The following is a 16,493-nucleotide window of genomic DNA, read 5'->3' as shown; positions in this document are numbered from 1 at the left end:
AGGTTTAAAATATTGGCGAGATGCCAAGATGCAAGTCAAAGGAGTACCTGCCAAATCTGGAATTGACGTAGAAAACTTTGTGAAATGTCCCTTTAAACGGTTAATGACTGTACGTCACTGAACGCCCCCTGCACACGTTGGCTGTGATGTGCAGTGAATGGGCCATGAAAACAGTAGACCTGGATTAATCCTATGATTGACAAGAATGAGACATCTCTAGCTAGTTTCAGGATTAAGGTATTACTGGTGCAAGAGGGTGTTCGTTGTGGCAACTAACTCGGACAGAGGCGCCGAATCTCCATCACCGGTAAGCGTGCAGTCTGAATAGCTTCATAGCCTAGCTTGCTGGGTGTATTAGTGCATTGTACCAACCCAGTCAGTTCGCTTCCCAGCCATTAAAGGCTGGTAGACTAAGAATGAACTCTCTTGATAATTGTGTCGGGAATTGTGCTACCAGTTAAGGGTGCTAGCTAGCTTTTGTGTCCCCCTTTTACGTAGCGGAGTCAGCTAGCACTAAACTAACTAGCTAGCTAGTCTAGCTACATCATCAACCTCTCATCAGCGAGCTAGGTTTAGGGGAGATCTACGGATGGGGGGTAGAGTAGCCTACACTAGCTACCTGAAGCATAGTCGAGATATACATGGTCGTGTGCCGCTGAAACTATTAGTCTATCTCAAGTAAATGTTATCTGTCTCTGATAACATTGAAACCAAAGTAATTGATTAAACCAAATCAAATATGAGTTGCAGTGAGCGGTGAGAAAATCACCCGCTACTTTTCATTGATCTCACAGTTTGTGGCCAGATACTCCCGACCTGAGATTACGGGATCTGAAACAGGACTACACAATTTCTGAAGAACCTTCTCGATGAAGCCGTTTACACCCGTGTGCCAAAATTCGCTCCCTTAATTAAAAGTAACGTTACAAATGGCACAAGCTAGAGAATGGAGTGTGATTAATTGCCGTGTTGGTTAGATGTATTCAAATGAATGGATGTTATGTGTGAAAATGATTTCCTGTTGTGTAAGTGATTAAAGCCCTTATTGGATTACTTAATTTTAGGTAGTGTGGAGGTTTTTAAACACAGAAAAATATACCCTGAAAATAGTTAATGGTCTCAGAATGACCAACACCAACATAATAATAAGGGTTGGTTGATGATATCAGTTGATCACTATAATTATGTTCCCCACTGAATGCTATTGTTGTGTTGTGGTGATTCTGTCTCTTTATAAAGTGGTCTTTCGGGAGAGTCATGCCAAAGCTTTGGCCCCAACTATCCAGACCTACTATACTTAAACTCACTGCTTTTTGGTAAAGTATACATTTTCTGGAAATAACTTATAACGGCAAGTTCATTTTGTTTCTTTATGTGTCTGTCCAATGTGTGTCGTGGTGGTTTGGCAACGTGTTTTTGTACAGAGTTGTATTGACTGAACAGCAGGTCATAAGTACCATTTTGTTTGTCCATGACTAGGCTAGGCTATATCCTGGTTTGTAGAAGTTTGTTTTTCTGGAGGACCAAATATAGTTGGATGGCGCGAACGCAATCAAGATGACATTTTCAGTGTTCAGTCAACTAAAAACCTTGAATCTCGACAGTTATCGAGTTGTCTGACATGCAAATGCATGTCAAGCGAATAAGAGATTTGGTCAGGGTTGAGTCAACAAGCTGGCCATCTACACAGACAGGGGCTCCACTCCCATACAAAAGTTTATCTTTTTATGACATTTTATTTGACATCGTATACATCCAAAAGTCACAAGATGTCTCATTTAGTCAAGGTTAGCATATGAAAGCATTCAAAACAACACATTTCCAATAGTGTGGGATTTTAGTTTTGTTGTAGACCTGTAGTTTTGTTGTAGATTGTAGACCTGGCTAAAAGCCATGCTGGAGATTTGTAAGGTAAACAACTGCATATTGTCTTTTAGTTATGTAAGCCTCTGTCAGTCGTCACTCAGTCTCCAGTGGTAGCTGGTATCCTGAGCACTGTATCTCTGTGGGCCACCCTCTGACCTGAGAGTTGGAGGTAAAATGATAAGGATACTCATTATCGGCAGTGTTTGCACTTTTTACCAGTCAAGAGCTCATTTGGCATTTGAAACTGCAGATCAGATGGAAAACGTTTTTTGTCTTCTGAGACACAGATCTCGTTAATCAGACGGAGGTGAACAGCTGGTTGTGTGTGCTCATAGAAGCATCAGACATATTTCACTGTGCATATATATGCCGTAGTCTCTGATATCATCTCTGAGAGGATTCACTCCAGTTTATGGTGCGATGCTCTAAAACAATGCCTCGGTGTCTCTGTGATCTGTTAAGGTGTGTGCCCAGCGTTTCTGTTTGTACGCTGCAACTCACATTTCTGGTCCAACCGAGCTTATGGGACAGAGAATGAAACCAGTTCCGTGCCACTGGTTTTGACTGAACCAAACTACGGCACGGCACGGCACCTGTTTTGACTGAACCAAACTAAGCCCACGTTGTGGTGCCTCGCGTGGGCTTTCAGAGGGCGTTCCGGAATCAGGGGCGGAACATCGGCATCGATGCTCGTGCGTGCCGTCTCGCCATGCCGCCTCTCCCTTTTTAACCGGGCGTTGATTCGGCTCTGACGACCTCCGCTGCCCCGCGTATTGCCCGTACAACAACGAGCCCACCACACAGTGTTCTTTTTACACAGAACCTTCGAGGCGGTCAAACTCCCACCTTGAGCCGTGGCTCCACGCTCTGCCAAATCCCAATCGCCGTCCTCTGTTGACTCTTCCATGCCTGTGTTTGTTGTGGACGCACACAGGGGAGTGTGCCGAGAGCAGCTGGGAGCCGACCGGCCCGGCGCCCTCTCTCCCTCCCACGCTGCGCCTCGCACCTAGATGTGCTGTTCGGCGTGCAGCGTTGATGAGCTGGCGGCTCGCTTAGCAGGCCAGCCTGGCCTGTAGGAGGGCGATGAGAAGGGGAGAAAGTGGAAGGGGAGTGAGCGAGAAGGGTAGGGAGAGGGTTAGGGACGGACGGAGGGAGGGAGGGAGAAGGAGGTATAACTGACCTTGACGTGAGTGCTCCAGGACGGAGTGTCCTGCCAAGATGTACGCCACCTCCCATCCCTGCCCTGCTCTTCCATGTCCACCTCTCCCTCTCTCCTTCCATCTTCCTCTCCCTCTCTTCCTCTCCCTCCATCTTCCTCCCCCCCGCTCTCTTCATCTCCCACAAGCTTGAACCCGTCTACAGGACACAGCCCCAGTCAGGGGGAGGATGAAGAGAAGTCAGGAGGCTGAGCGGTGAGGGAGTCGGACTAGTAATCCGAAGGTTGCCAGTTCGATTCCCGGTCATGCCAACTGACGTTGTGTCCTTGGGCAAGGCACTTCACCCTACATGCCTCGGGGGGAATGTCCCTGTACTTACTGTAAGTCGCTCTGGATAAGAGCGTCTGCTAAATGACTAAAATGTAAATGTAAATGTAAGTCGGCGTTGACTGAAAGCGGCGGTCATAGAAAGGACCTGTCCCTTGTCTCAGTCTCCTGGCTTGACTTTTCAGCGGCGTCTCTAAACTCACGTCTGTTTCTGTCTTTTTCCGACTGCACCCTGAACATCTGAAGACTGTCTCCTTCTCCCCCCCCCCCCCCCCCCTCCCCCAGTGCCCAGGTGTGTTAAAGGTGCTTGGGGAGGTCAGCTTAGGTTAGGGCCCTCAGGACTCTGGAGGGGCCCCTGTACTTAGAGCCGGCAACACATGTTTAGGAGCTGGGGTCTAAGACCAGGACTATGAATGGGCACACTGTCAGAATAAGTTTCCCTAGCATGTCTTGTGAGGTGAATGGTGTGTGTGTGTGTGTGTGTGGTGGGGGGGGAGGGAGGGAGGGCTGGTTAGAGTGCTTCCTCCTGCGTATGTCACAGTGGTTCTTTGTGTAGGGGTCGGTATGTATGTGTGCGTTGGATTGTTGTCTGGTAATGCCAATGATATAATGGATGCATATGAAATCCGTACCCGCTTGCTTTCTAGCCCGCCATAACCCCCACCTCTCTCCCCACAGACAGACCCCCCCCCTCGCCCTGCCAGTGGAGGAGTCATGACCCGGAAACCTCATCATGGCCGCGGTACCCCCTGCACCACCATCCTCCCCCAGCTGACCTTCGGCCTCACCCTGGCCCTCGTGCTCTCCTCCCCGGGGAGGGCGCTAGGCGAGGGGGAGGCTTCGTCTCCGGCCCAGGTGCTCCAGGACCTGCTAGCGCGCTACGGGGACAACGCCACCATCTCAGTCCCCCAGCTGCGCTCCCTGCTGGCCCGCCTCAGCGCAGGGCAGGGGGACGGCAACACCACGGCAACGCCACAGCCCCCACCCCCAGGGCCCCCAGCTGCCCCACCGAGGACCAACAGCTCTAAAGTGAGTTCAGGCTAGTCTGCCCTGCCGGCTGTGTTTCTGCTCCACATCGATATCCGTGTTCTACCAAACCGGCTTTACCTGTTTTGCATGCGTCGTTGGCCGGCAGGGATCTTATGGAGTGATTCGTGTGTACGTACCAACGCTGCTTCACAGCTGCCTCGACGACACCGTCTTTCCGCCCTCAGGTCTTTCGACTTACAGTCAGGCACATAGCTCAGATATTCCACATATTTTCCGAGCTTAACGTCGTGCACGATTGGCTAGACGACTCGCTGATGGTCTTTGTGAGGATTTAGCTGGTCCGCTCTCAGCCCGGCAGCAGGGAGGAGACTGACGGAGGCTCAGCTGTTGACCAATCTCATAGATCACACCTGAGCACTCTCCTGGGGGGGGGTCATAGACTGTCCTGTCTGTCTGTCTGTCTCTCGTCTGTCTGTCTGTCTGTCTCTCGTCTGTCTGTCTGTCTCTCGTCTGTCTGTCTGTCTAAGCACTAGAGGAGTAAGGTTGCTGCTTGTCCTTCAAGCATCGTTGTGTTTAGTTTTGCACGTTTTGGGTTCCATTACGCAGTTCAGTGAGACTTATCAGCCCGTATATCTGCTAGGAGCTCCAGAAACAATATTTGTCCTCCGGACATGAAACGGGCAGGTCCGTGATAGGAGGCTGGGTAAAGGTTTCGTCTGTGGAGCGTGTGGCGCATGAACGTGTGACTAGAAGTGTGGTGGTGAGGTGTGCGTGGGTACAGGTGTGTGTGGTTGTGTGAATATGAATAGGTGTGGATGTGGGCGTGTGTATTTGTGTTTCATAGTGACTCATTCCCTGTGTCTCCCTCCCCAGTGCCTCCCTGCTGATACCCTGGCGGTGTACAGCATCAGCGAGCAGTCTCGCCTGGACGGGCGGGGCTTGCAGGAACTCTGCCCCACCATGCTGCAGCAATTGGACGCCGGCAATTGTGGCGCAGAGCAAGGGGAGGAGCTCAGCGTAGACCTGCCCCCTAGACCCACGGATTCGGAAGGTGAGACGGTTGGAAGGACGCGGTTCATTCTTCCACAGGGGGCCGGAACAGATAAACCAGGCTGTCATCACGTAGAATGTCGTTGAGGATGAGGATGACACACTGCTTGTTTGTTTGTTGGTTGTTGTTGCCTTTTTTCAGAGTTTCGAGAGAAACGCAAAACAAACAAATGACTGTTCTTGCACGGCTGGTTGTGTTCCCTTCTAACAAAGTCGCTCTGCCCGTCTTCTTCCAGACCAGATCAGCTATCTCGTGTTGCCCTGTAGTCAGCAGATGCCAGCAAAGACGGGACGCATACAGTCACCTCTACCCTCTCCTCACTCCTCCCCCTCTCCCCTTCTCTTTCAGCCTAGCTTTAATCAGTCGAACCCCCTCCCCCCTCATGGTCTGTTAGCCTGCTGTCAGCAGTTGCAGTTCGGTGTCATTAACACCACAGAGAGAGTTTGGCACCTGCCGCCTCTTCCAACTTTCCACCGCTCCCAACTGCCTCCGCGGCGGAGGGGGAGCTTTCCCCCGGACACGGCCGTGTCCAGCGCCCAGCTCGGCTGTCCTCGTCGAGGGAGGAGAGGACGAATGCCCCTGGAGGATGTGGAGTGTCTGCAGGCTTCCTGTGAACTTCCTCTCTTGAGGGCGCAGCTCCAGCTCTCTCTCTCTCTCTCTCTCTCTCTCTCTCTCTCTCTCTCTCTCTCTCTCTCTCTCCAACCCCCCCTCCTTCCTCGCTCAGGCGGGCGAATCACAGCTGCACCCTCTCCCCGCTTGCCTCTCCTGGTCTCTCTGCGTCCCCCAGCCCCAGCCTGTCCCCCAGCCTGTCCCCAGCCCCAGTCTGTCCCCCAGCCCCAGCCTGTCCCCAGCCTGTCCCCCAGCCCGACTCCTCTCGCCCCCGTAGCCTCGGCCAACGGAATGACACTCCCAACTAATCCTTTCCCCCAAAGGTGTCTCTCCCTTTTTCAGTTTGGCGTCTGCTCGGTGATTTTTTTTATCCTTCCGTGTTTTCTCTCTGACTGGCAGGTGTTTGAATTCTACCTTGGGGAGGATGAAAGCTGGAAGCTGTCTAGCAGATGTTTTCTCTACTGAAGTCTTGTCATGTGGGATGGGTACTTCCAGTGGTGTCGATTCCTCTGAATTGGTGCCCTCAGGCGAAGCTTTGTTCTCCCTGCACAGGGAACGGGTTGTGAGGGCATCGCAGACCAGAAATGAAACTGAGAAGATCTGGATTCCTCTTAAATGTTGCTTCTTCTCAGCAGGTTGATCACGTGACCCGGACCGCCAAAGCTAACCTAGTTCCTCCTACAGCACAGAACCCTGTCTTGTGTGTGTCCGTGCCCTGTGTTTTTCCTGGTCTGTGTGAGAGTGTGTGTGTGTGTGTGTGTGTGTGTGTGCGAGACAGAAAGAGAGAGACAGAGACAGAGAGGGAGAGAGAGAGAGACGGAGAGACAGACGGAGAGACAGACGGAGAGACAGACGGAGAGACAGAGAGAGAGACAGAGAGAGAGACAGAGAGAGAGACAGAGAGAGAGACAGAGAGAGAGAGTGTGTGTGTGCTGCTTCTCACCCCCTTGCCTCCCCTCCTGCTCCCACAGTGTGGGGTTTCTCTCTTCTGAGTGTGACCCTGGTCAGTGCCTTCTCCCTGACCGGCGTCTTCCTGGTGCCCCTCATGAGGACGCGCCACATGCGCCGCGCCCTCATCTATTTCATCGCTCTCTCCATTGGAACGCTCTTCTCCACCGCTGTCTTCCAGCTCCTGCCCGAGGTGTAGTAACCCGGCCCCCCCGAGACCCTCCTAAAGGCTCCTCACACACACACACACACACACACACACTCAGGGAGGCAGTTTGAGAAGCCGACGCACCACAGACCAAGCCCTCTCTGTGTTCTGCCACCCACGGGCCTTCCTCTCCTTCCTCTCCTCCTCTCCCTCCTCTCCTTCTTCTCTTCTCCTCTCCTCTTCTCTCCCTCTCTTCTGATGAGCGCCAGGGGAGACTCTTCCAGCAGCCTCGCTCATCAACGACAACCCTCAGTTTCTCGGATGTGTGTGGCTTGTTTGTTCTTGTGAGTGTGTGTGTGTGTGTGTGTGTGTGTGTGTGTGTGTGGGGGGGGGGGGGGGGTAGACTCTCTTCATTGAGGAGCGTGTGTGTGCGTGCGTGCGTGTATATATGCCCCGCCATTTCCTGCTCGGTATGATCTAGGCCAACTGTGACGTTGCATCCCCCTCTGAAGAGAGCTGTGCTCCGGCCGGCTGGGAGAACGAAACAAACATCCTTAAACAAACCCACTGCATCTGTGAGGAAACCAGGCCAGGCTAACCTCCAGGACATCCACAGTCTCTCTCTCTCTCTCTCTCTCTCTCTCTCTCTCTCTCTCTCTCTCTCTCTCTCTCTCTCTCTCTCTCTCTCTCCAAGTACGGCACCAGGGCCACATGATTGGAGTACCTAAGCAACCTTAGAGAGACCCTTAAATTGACATGTCTCTGGATGCAATGGTTAAGAGACATGAATGCCCCCCCCCAACACAATAAACCCTTCATAGGCTATTGTAGAGTGTGTATTGTGTTTGTAGAGAGCCACCCTGGGGCTAGGGGAAGAGAAGGTGCTGGGCTAGGGTGGGTTAGGGAGCTGTGTGTGAGTGAGTGAGTGTGTGTGTGTGTGAGAGCGTGACAGCTGAAGTCTCACTGAGGTGGTTCTGTGGTATTGTCTCTGTGCTTCCTGTGGCTCACTTCCTCCTGCTGTTGATCTGAGAGCCCATCTCCCCCCCTCCCCCTCGCTTCCTGACATCCTCTCTCCATGATCAAAGTGAGAATACTGGGGTTTGAGAGGGGACAACGGATCATTGGCTGCTTCTACGGGAACCTTGGTACTCTGGTGATTCTCGCACGATGTGATTGGACGCTGCCTCCTGATGTTTTATTTTTTTGTTTTTCTTCCTGTGGTTGACTCTGGTGAAGGTGGTCAGACATCTTTGTTCTCGGTGTAAATAATATGGTCATTTAATCTCCTTTCTCCCCTTATTTTTTTTATTTTTTTTAGGGTTTGAGATTAACTGGTGTCTTCCAATGGTTCTTCTTCGAAAAGGGACGACAATATCCTTCATACCGACCTTTCACATCATTGATTCTCAACTAATTGTTCTCTTCTCTCCCCTCCCCCTTTCCACCATTTCACCCCCTCCTTTTGTAATTACCCTTTGACTCCTTAAACACCCCCCCTCCCCTCCTCTCTGCCTCTCCCTCCATCTCCCTCTCTCTCTCCACCCTGCGGTCGTGGTCAGTTTGGGGTTATGGGTTCCTGTGCGTGACGCTCATCTCGCTGTGCTCCCTGGTGGGCGCCACCGTGGTGCCGTTCATGAGGAAAACCTTTTACAAGCGCCTGTTGCTGTACTTCATAGCCCTGGCCATTGGCACGCTCTACTCCAACGCCCTGTTTCAGCTCATCCCAGAGGTAGTGTTGATGGGGGGGGGGGGGGGGGGGGGTCTCCGTGCTTCCCGCTGCCCCTCGAGTTGCCCTCAGTCAAAATGGCCACAGTTAGAACCGGGGCCCAGTCACTTCCTGTAGCTTTCGAGGCATTCGAAAGGGCCAGTTCACCAACGTTTTATGTGGCTCCTCTTGAACAGGGGACATTTGGAGACATGACCCCAAATGACTCTTTTCGCCTGCTAGCAAGGCGACAAATAACTTCAAAGCGGTTCTGCTTAAACGGTAATGCATCAAAAAAGACCACAACAGAGGGGAAACTAAATCGGTCTCTTTGTTCCGTTGACTTCTCTCACAGTCACAGAAAAATGCAGAAGGGGGTGGGGGGGGTTTAATTAAAGTGAGGTAGCCATTTAATTTCAAACTGAGTGGTGTATCCTGCTGTGACTTGGCTGGCAGAGCCGGCACCTAAGGAGAGGGAGAGGGAGGCACTGAGGCGCTCACTGCCACCCCTTACAGCTAACAGTTCAAACAGTCGACTTTTGAAAGTTTAGTGTTCTAGAACAGTGGTCTTCAACCCTGGTCCTCGGGGCCCACTGTCCTGCATGTTTTACATGTTTCCCTGCTCCAACACACCTGATTCAAATGAAAGGTTATTATTATAACATCCAGGGCAGTGGTCCCTGAAAGACCAAGACATTTGATGTAGACGTTCACCTCCTTTAGAAAATGGTATCCATTCAATTGTAGGCAAAAGGTTATGAATCATTTAAAGTTCTTGGCAGAGCGGTGGTGTGAAACCACATATCCAACCTTCTGCCAAGTTGTTTGGATTATAGCCTGTTAGTGTGTCCTTGAGTTAATGTTGCCCGCAGCAGAATCCCAGGCTGTGTTTGGGATCAGGGACAGGTCGGGGATACTTCCTTAGTGTCGAAGACTCATCAGTGCTAGTTGAGCCAAATACAAGCCGAGATAAGATGTTGGTTTGTCATTAGCTCACATTATTTACAAGGATGTACTACAGACTTAGTAGTGTCACTTTGTAGTCTGTCAGTATGACCGACTATGAGGGAGTCAGATGGCTGAGCGGTGAGGTAGTCGGGCTAGTAATCCGAAGGTTGCCGGTTCGATTCCCAGCCGTGCCAAATGACGTTGTGTCCTCGGGCAAGGCACTTCACCCTACTTGCTTCGGGGGGAATGTCCCTGTACTTACTGTAAGTCGCTCTGGATAAGAGCGTCTGCTAAATGACTAAAAGTAATGTAAATGACCACATCAGCGTTTTCCCCCGTTGGCCCCATTTTTTACACACAGGTATACTATATATTCAGTTGTCTGCTATATAGAGTGCCTGTGCATATGCACACACACACACACACACACACACACACACACACACACTGCTACTGTGAGACAAATCAACTGGGATTATGTATGAGAATATTGACTGAGGGCATCTCTTTTGTCGTAACTGACTCGGACAGAAACAAATCTAAATGCATAGAACACAAAACGTCTTTTAGTTAGGAAGCAGTCAAGAATCACTGGTAAATACATTACATTTACATTTAGCAGACGCTCTTATCCAGAGCGACTTACAGTAAGTACAGGGACATTCCCCCGAGGCAAGTAGGGTGAAGTGCCTTGCCCAAGGACACAACGTCAGTTTGCATGACCGGGAATCGAACTGGCAACCTTCGGATTACTAGCCCGATTCCCTCACCGCTCAGCCACCTGACTCCCTTACCTACATATTTAATACTGGTGCTGTAAATATGGATATTTGAAACCACGTGTTAATATTGATACTGGAAAGCTCAAGAATGTAAATATAAAACGTATTGGACCCCCTAACCCACGGCTTGTGGTTGGAAGCTAACCCAGGCCTCTGTGCTGCGCGTTGCAGGCGTTTGGCTTCGACCCGATGGTGGACTTCTACATGTCCAAGTCCACCGTGGTGTTCGGAGGCTTCTACCTGTTCTTCTTCACGGAGAAGGTCCTCAAGATGCTGCTGAAACGGAAGGACGGGGTGAGTGGGCTGCCTCTCTCTGCCTCTCTCTGTCTCTCTCTGTCTCTCTGTCTCTCTCTGTCTCTCTGTCTCTCTCTCTCTGTCTCTCTCTGTCTCTCTCTCTGTCCACACACCAGGAGCCAGGGCCTGCAGGTGGCCAGCTGGATGTGACTGAAGTGATTTATCTTCTTCTTTTAGGGGGGACGCAGGGGGGGGGAGACTTTGTTGTTGCTCGTATTGTCGTCATCGATCCTTTTGACTAGTCGATGCGGCGCCGCTGTCCTCGCCCTCCGTCCCTCACATGGAAAAAGACAAAACACCGAACAGAAAAGGCAACTCTCGATGTACCGTATAGATCTCCATGCACAGCGTATCTATACACAACACACCGCCCGGCCGGTGTCATGTTAAAGGCAGAGTGTTTAGGGGTTGGAGAGGGTACGGGGATCTATCCCGGGGCTGGTTGGGCCTGTTAGGCAGGAGAGGTTGGGATCACCTTCCAGCTCCGCGCGCACCTCGCCCCCCCCCGCTGCTCAGAGCTCGTCCCCCTGGGCAATGTAAACGGTAGCATCCGGACGAATGCGATGGCTGTGACCTCTGTGCGGCTCCTTTTCGTGAGCTCTGCTTCCTCGAAAAACAGCCGTGTACTCTGAAAGGGCCCGAGGGCAGTTCCAGGGTTGGGACACGTGTCACTGGAGCGGTGCGCCTCATATCTGGCTGCCGACCTTTCTGTGTGGTTTAGTGCAGACCAAACGCGAGCGGTCGGGCTTTTATGAAAGGTTTCATCACAGGACTAGGTGTGTGAGGATATAATATAATGTGGTTTCAGCACCCTATAAAATGGTTCGTGAGGTATTTCGGTTCGTAACCTCTCCACATTGTACCTGTTTGAGATTAACGTCGCCGTCGTTTTATAGCTTCTCGAAACACATGGTTGAAGATATAAAAAAAACGTGTTTTCAGCATAAAACAACGTGGCCCTTTATGGTCCTACTACCATAAAATACTTCCACACAGCGAAGATGGTGTGTGTGTGTGTGTTACTGCAGTTTAACCAAGGTTATGAAAGAACCAGCCCAGTGGAACACGTGTCGAGGTGACGGCGCCCTCTAGGGACTGCGTAGGATCCTGCAGCAGGGATCCTTTTATTTAACGGCCAATTTGAACATTCCTGTGGTTACACTGAAGAAACCTGGTGCGGATTTTTGATCCGATTATAGAACTGGCTCGACCTACTTAGCACCCTCTCCTCTTTAGCGTACTGTCATCACTTGTGGTGCTGTCTGGAAGCGCACAATGACCCAGTCCAGGCCTACATTTACATTTAGTCATTTAGCAGACGCTCTTATCCAGAGCGACTTACAGTAAGTACAGGGACATTCCCCCGAGGCAAGTAGGGTGAAGTGCCTTGCCCAAGGACACAACGTCAGTTGGCTTGACCGGGAATCGAACAGGCAACCTTCGGATTACTAGCCCGATTCCCTCACCGCTCAGCCACCTGACTCCCCGGCCTAGAGAAGTTCAATACAGTAGAAGCCGGTTAACAGTAGACATAGCCTAGAAATCGGAGTCATGAATACATGTAGTCTTAGATTAATGTTGCGGTGATTCGATTCGTTGTAGGGGGTTACAGATTGTCCTTATCCCATGTTGATCCGTGTGTGTGTGTGTGTCTCCAGGCCAAAGGTCACGGCCACGGGCACAGCCACTACCCCGCGGCGGAGCGCTACGCGGCGGCCAACGGCGACATGGAGGAGGGTGTGACGGAGAAGCTGCAGAACGGGGAGGCGGGGCTAGGGGCGGGGCTAGCTCTGGACAAGGTGGACGGAGGAGAGGGGGACCGCATGCTCACCCCCGCAACCACCCCGCAGGTGAGAGGCTCTCTCACACACACTTAATTCTTACACACGCACGCTGCCGCTCACACCCAGCCATACGCACATTCCTTGTCCTACGCACACTCTCACACACACTTTTAACACACTCACACACACATTCATTGTTGTACACACATACACTGTCGTTCACACACACTTCTTACACACGGCCACTCCCATTCATACCTACCCCCCCCCCCACACAAACACACACACACAGTACTTGCTGTCCACACTCACTACCCTCCCTCTCTAACCATCAGGACACGCAGAGCTTGGGAGGGGGCGGGACGAGCAGCGGCGGCTGCTATTGGCTGAAGGGGACGGCGTACTCTGACATCGGCACGCTGGCCTGGATGATCACGCTGAGCGACGGGCTGCACAACTTCATCGACGGCCTGGCCATCGGGGCCTCCTTCACCGCCTCCGTCTTCCAGGGAGTCAGCACCTCCATAGCCATCCTGTGTGAAGAGTTCCCCCACGAGCTGGGTGAGGGGGCTGGGGTCCTAGAGGGTGGGGGGCTGGGGGCTTGGGTCTGGAGGGTGGGGGGTGGGGGGTGGGGCCTGGAGGGTGGGGGGCTGGGGCCCTGGAGGGTGGGATTCTGGGGCCTGGAGGGTGGGATGCTGGGGTGCTGGGGCCCGGAGGGTGGGGGGCTGGGGCCCTGGAGGGTGGGATGCTGGGGGCTAGTGGGCTGGGCTAGGGCTTGGAGGCCAGGGCATGAGGCTTGGGCCTGGGGGTTAGAGAATCTCATGTGGATCTGCTTTCAGGATGTTTTCCCTACGATTATGCCTTATTGTACCTTTATTATCCCTTCTTTAAAATTCACTCAGTAGAAACAGTAATAATATGGACCACCTCGCCCTCATGCCTGACTGGGTCCTCTCTGCCTGTGTTAGGAGACTTTGTGATCCTGCTCAACGCTGGCATGAGCATCCAGCAGGCCCTGTTCTTCAACTTCCTGTCTGCCTGCTGCTGCTACCTGGGCATGGGCTTTGGCATCCTGGCTGGAAACAGTTTCTCACCCAACTGGATCTTTGCCCTGGCCGGGGGCATGTTCCTTTACATCGCCCTGGCTGACATGGTGAGGGTTTGTGTGTGTGTGTGGGTGGGTGCGTGTGTGAGAGAGTGTGACAAAGTAGGGTGTGTGATTTCTGGCATGTGTGTTGTGATTCACCATTAATAGTTTCTTTATCTCTCCTTTACCTTCCCTTGCCCAATCTCTCCTTTTCGACCTCCCTCCACCTCTCCCTCCCTCCACCTTTCCCTCCCTCCACCTCTCCCGCTCAGTTCCCAGAGATGAACGAGGTGAGTCGCGAGGAGGAGGAGGCCGGGGGCACCCGTGCGCTCGTCACCTTCGCCATCCAGAACGCCGGCCTGCTGACCGGCTTCGCCATCATGCTCCTGCTCACCACCTTCTCTGGACAGATAGCGCTGACATAGCAGGCACACACGGCACCCGAATGAACCGCCTCAGACCGGACGCGACTGGAACCCGAACCTGGGAATTTGCGGGTTTCAGATTTGAGTGTAAACTGATCTTAACTGGGACCTGGTTCTTTAAGGGAGCCTTCCCAGTGTTTTTCTCCCCCCCTCCCCTCCCCTCCTCAAACGGGTAACCCAGGGATGGTCACGTGCGGCAGGATCGAACCCTCTACGAAATGTCTGAGCTCCTATATGCAGTACCTGACTGACGAGGCCCCTCCCCTCGCCCCTTTAGCCCCACCCCCCCATGCCTGGCCCTCTTCCAGGGACCACAAACCTCCCTTCCTCTGTTAAGAAGCTCTTTATGAACTCCTGTGTACTGTTCATAAATGGATGTGCAATACAGACTAAATATAAACAAACCCCTTTCCCAACCCGTGTCACTTCCTCCCTAGACGACTGAGCAGCCATTTAGTCTCGGCTGATTGAGTCATTAGTTCACACAATTATTTCCTCTTCTTTGTGTGTGTCCATAGTCTACAGAACCAGCAGCTTAAAGAAGCATTGTAAACGTCCTTGGACTTTCTTAACTTCTCATTCCTTACCAAAAAAAAAAAAAAACTGGTATGTCGAGCAGCAAAACAAAACTGAACAATACGATCGCTATTCCAACGGACGATGTTGTGTGTTTTTTTGATGTCGTTTTTTTTACATTAGAAACTAGACAGAACAAAACCACAAGAGACTGAATTCTAAAGACCAAATATGGACCGGCCATAGTCAGCGAAGGGCTTTATTGAGATGCTTGTCTCTCCTTACGTGTGCCCAGCATTTTGTTTTTCCTCCAGACGTCCTCTATAGAGGCTGTGTCAGCCATGATGGACTACGGTGGCCCAGAGGGCCACACAGTCTCATAGTGTACCACCTGTGCCCTTCCTTCATGAACTAATTATAGATCTTTACTACAGTCTACTACTACTATGTACTGTCAAGCAGATTGAATGCAGTGCTTTGTTCATCCTCAGTGCGGTTTTCCTCCAGGCTATCTTTATTGTATAGCAGCGGATCAAATGTATAGAATCAAAAACTGTGTGTTGAATGGTATACACCTTCAAGCTCTAGATTAGTGTTTGTGTTCTAATGCAACACCAACAAGGACAAGTCAAGTGTCATAGAGAGTTGGTTTTCCTTCCGCAACAACTAAAAAGCGAGGTATTTGCAAGGTAAATAACTGCCGTCGTCAGGTATAGTTGGTTTTAAGGTATATTAATACAAATGCTTTGTTAAATCAGATCAAACATATTTTGATTTATTGAGTGCTCAGTTCTAGCCTATATCATGTAATGGAACATTAGATATAAAAGATTCCTAATTCCCTGCTAAGGACGCTGTTCTCTGTCTATTACACATACATTCTCTGTCCCATTTAGGCCATTGGATGTGAATAACAACTATAAGTTTCTGCTGTAATATTAATATATTTTTACAAGTAGATGGATACAAAGTCATTGCAGACTCAATGCACCAGTAAGTGTGCTGGTAATCATGCTTCTTGACGGTTAAAAATAACAAGGCAAATGCATCCTGTGAGGCTTATCGAAGTAGTACTCTACTAAATCCTGACATTTTTAGTCTTTAGATTTAAAGTGCACTACACACTAATATGTAGATGTGTTCCTAGTTGTAAACTAGCTGTTAATAGGGATTAACCAAGCCATCACATTTAAGTATGTACCTCCATGAAATATTGCAACACTTGACATATAGTTTTTGAGCCATTTGAGATTTGTATTTTGTTTCCAATAGATCACCCTTTTATGCATTTATGCGCACATTGTCAATTTTTGAGGGGGTTGAAGACAAGCCGTTTGATCTGAGGCAAAAATGCAATGCTGATATTTTTCTGTATTAACATGTACAGTATTTTGTTAGCATGATCTGTCCTAGTACAACAATCCTAAGCAGAGTACAATATTTTTTGTACACAGAACAAATGTTAACCTTCATACCGTGATCCCGTTATGAAGCTTACTACTGTCTCAAACATCTCATTGTGTGACCACAGCAACTGACTTTTGAAGAAGACATTATTTATTGATGCTGTAAAGAAGTTAAGCTCCTGTGAATAGTGCTGTAGAGAATCAAATTGTACGTTATGGTAAACCAGATCAGCCTTCTCAGTGTGTCGTGAGAACATGTCTTTTTATAAACATTATTTTCCAAGATTAACAGTCTCATATCTGATTATTATGTTACATGTTCTAAGAACTTTAACTTCATTGTTTTCAAGTGTGGTACGCACAGGGGTACTGTGATGCAATCGTGTCTCATAATAATGTGCTGCTGTCGCTTTTAGCCACCACTTACCTATTACGCATGCGCAATAATAA

The 16,493-nt window shown here is 50.5% G+C and overlaps 1 protein-coding gene across 2 annotated transcripts; it reads left to right on the top strand.

The window, feature by feature from the left end:
* Nucleotides 1-167: 167 nt before the first annotated feature.
* Nucleotides 168-16,423, top strand: slc39a14 (solute carrier family 39 member 14). Of its 2 annotated transcripts, none has more exons than XM_067228119.1 (9): nucleotides 168-313; nucleotides 4,033-4,379; nucleotides 5,214-5,391; nucleotides 8,656-8,825; nucleotides 10,703-10,825; nucleotides 12,484-12,675; nucleotides 12,945-13,170; nucleotides 13,578-13,762; nucleotides 13,969-16,423. In XM_067228119.1, exons 2-9 carry the CDS (start codon nucleotides 4,065-4,067, stop codon nucleotides 14,119-14,121), a joined length of 1,542 nt encoding a protein of 513 aa, XP_067084220.1. In that variant the 5' UTR covers nucleotides 168-313; nucleotides 4,033-4,064; the 3' UTR covers nucleotides 14,122-16,423. The 2 variants fall into 2 exon arrangements, with proteins under 2 accessions (XP_067084220.1, XP_067084221.1); XM_067228120.1 differs by lacking the exon at nucleotides 8,656-8,825 and adding an exon at nucleotides 6,972-7,141 and having other exon boundaries at nucleotides 169-313.
* Nucleotides 16,424-16,493: the final 70 nt, after the last annotated feature.

This window comes from Osmerus mordax, chromosome 24 (genome assembly GCF_038355195.1).
Source record: "Osmerus mordax isolate fOsmMor3 chromosome 24, fOsmMor3.pri, whole genome shotgun sequence".
NCBI classification, from domain to species: domain Eukaryota; kingdom Metazoa; phylum Chordata; class Actinopteri; order Osmeriformes; family Osmeridae; genus Osmerus; species Osmerus mordax.
Note: the sequence above shows the minus strand (reverse complement) of the source record. Positions and strands in the feature narration are given on the sequence as shown.

Bases quoted from the DNA above. Each gene is read 5' to 3' on its own strand.
- slc39a14 (XM_067228119.1), top strand. From the start codon at position 4,065: ATGACCCGGAAACCTCATCATGGCCGCGGTACCCCCTGCACCACCATC. The intron at 13,171-13,577 runs GTGAGGGGGCTG...TGCCTGTGTTAG, and splicing joins AGAGTTCCCCCACGAGCTGG to GAGACTTTGTGATCCTGCTC. The intron at 13,763-13,968 runs GTGAGGGTTTGT...TCTCCCGCTCAG, and splicing joins ACATCGCCCTGGCTGACATG to TTCCCAGAGATGAACGAGGT.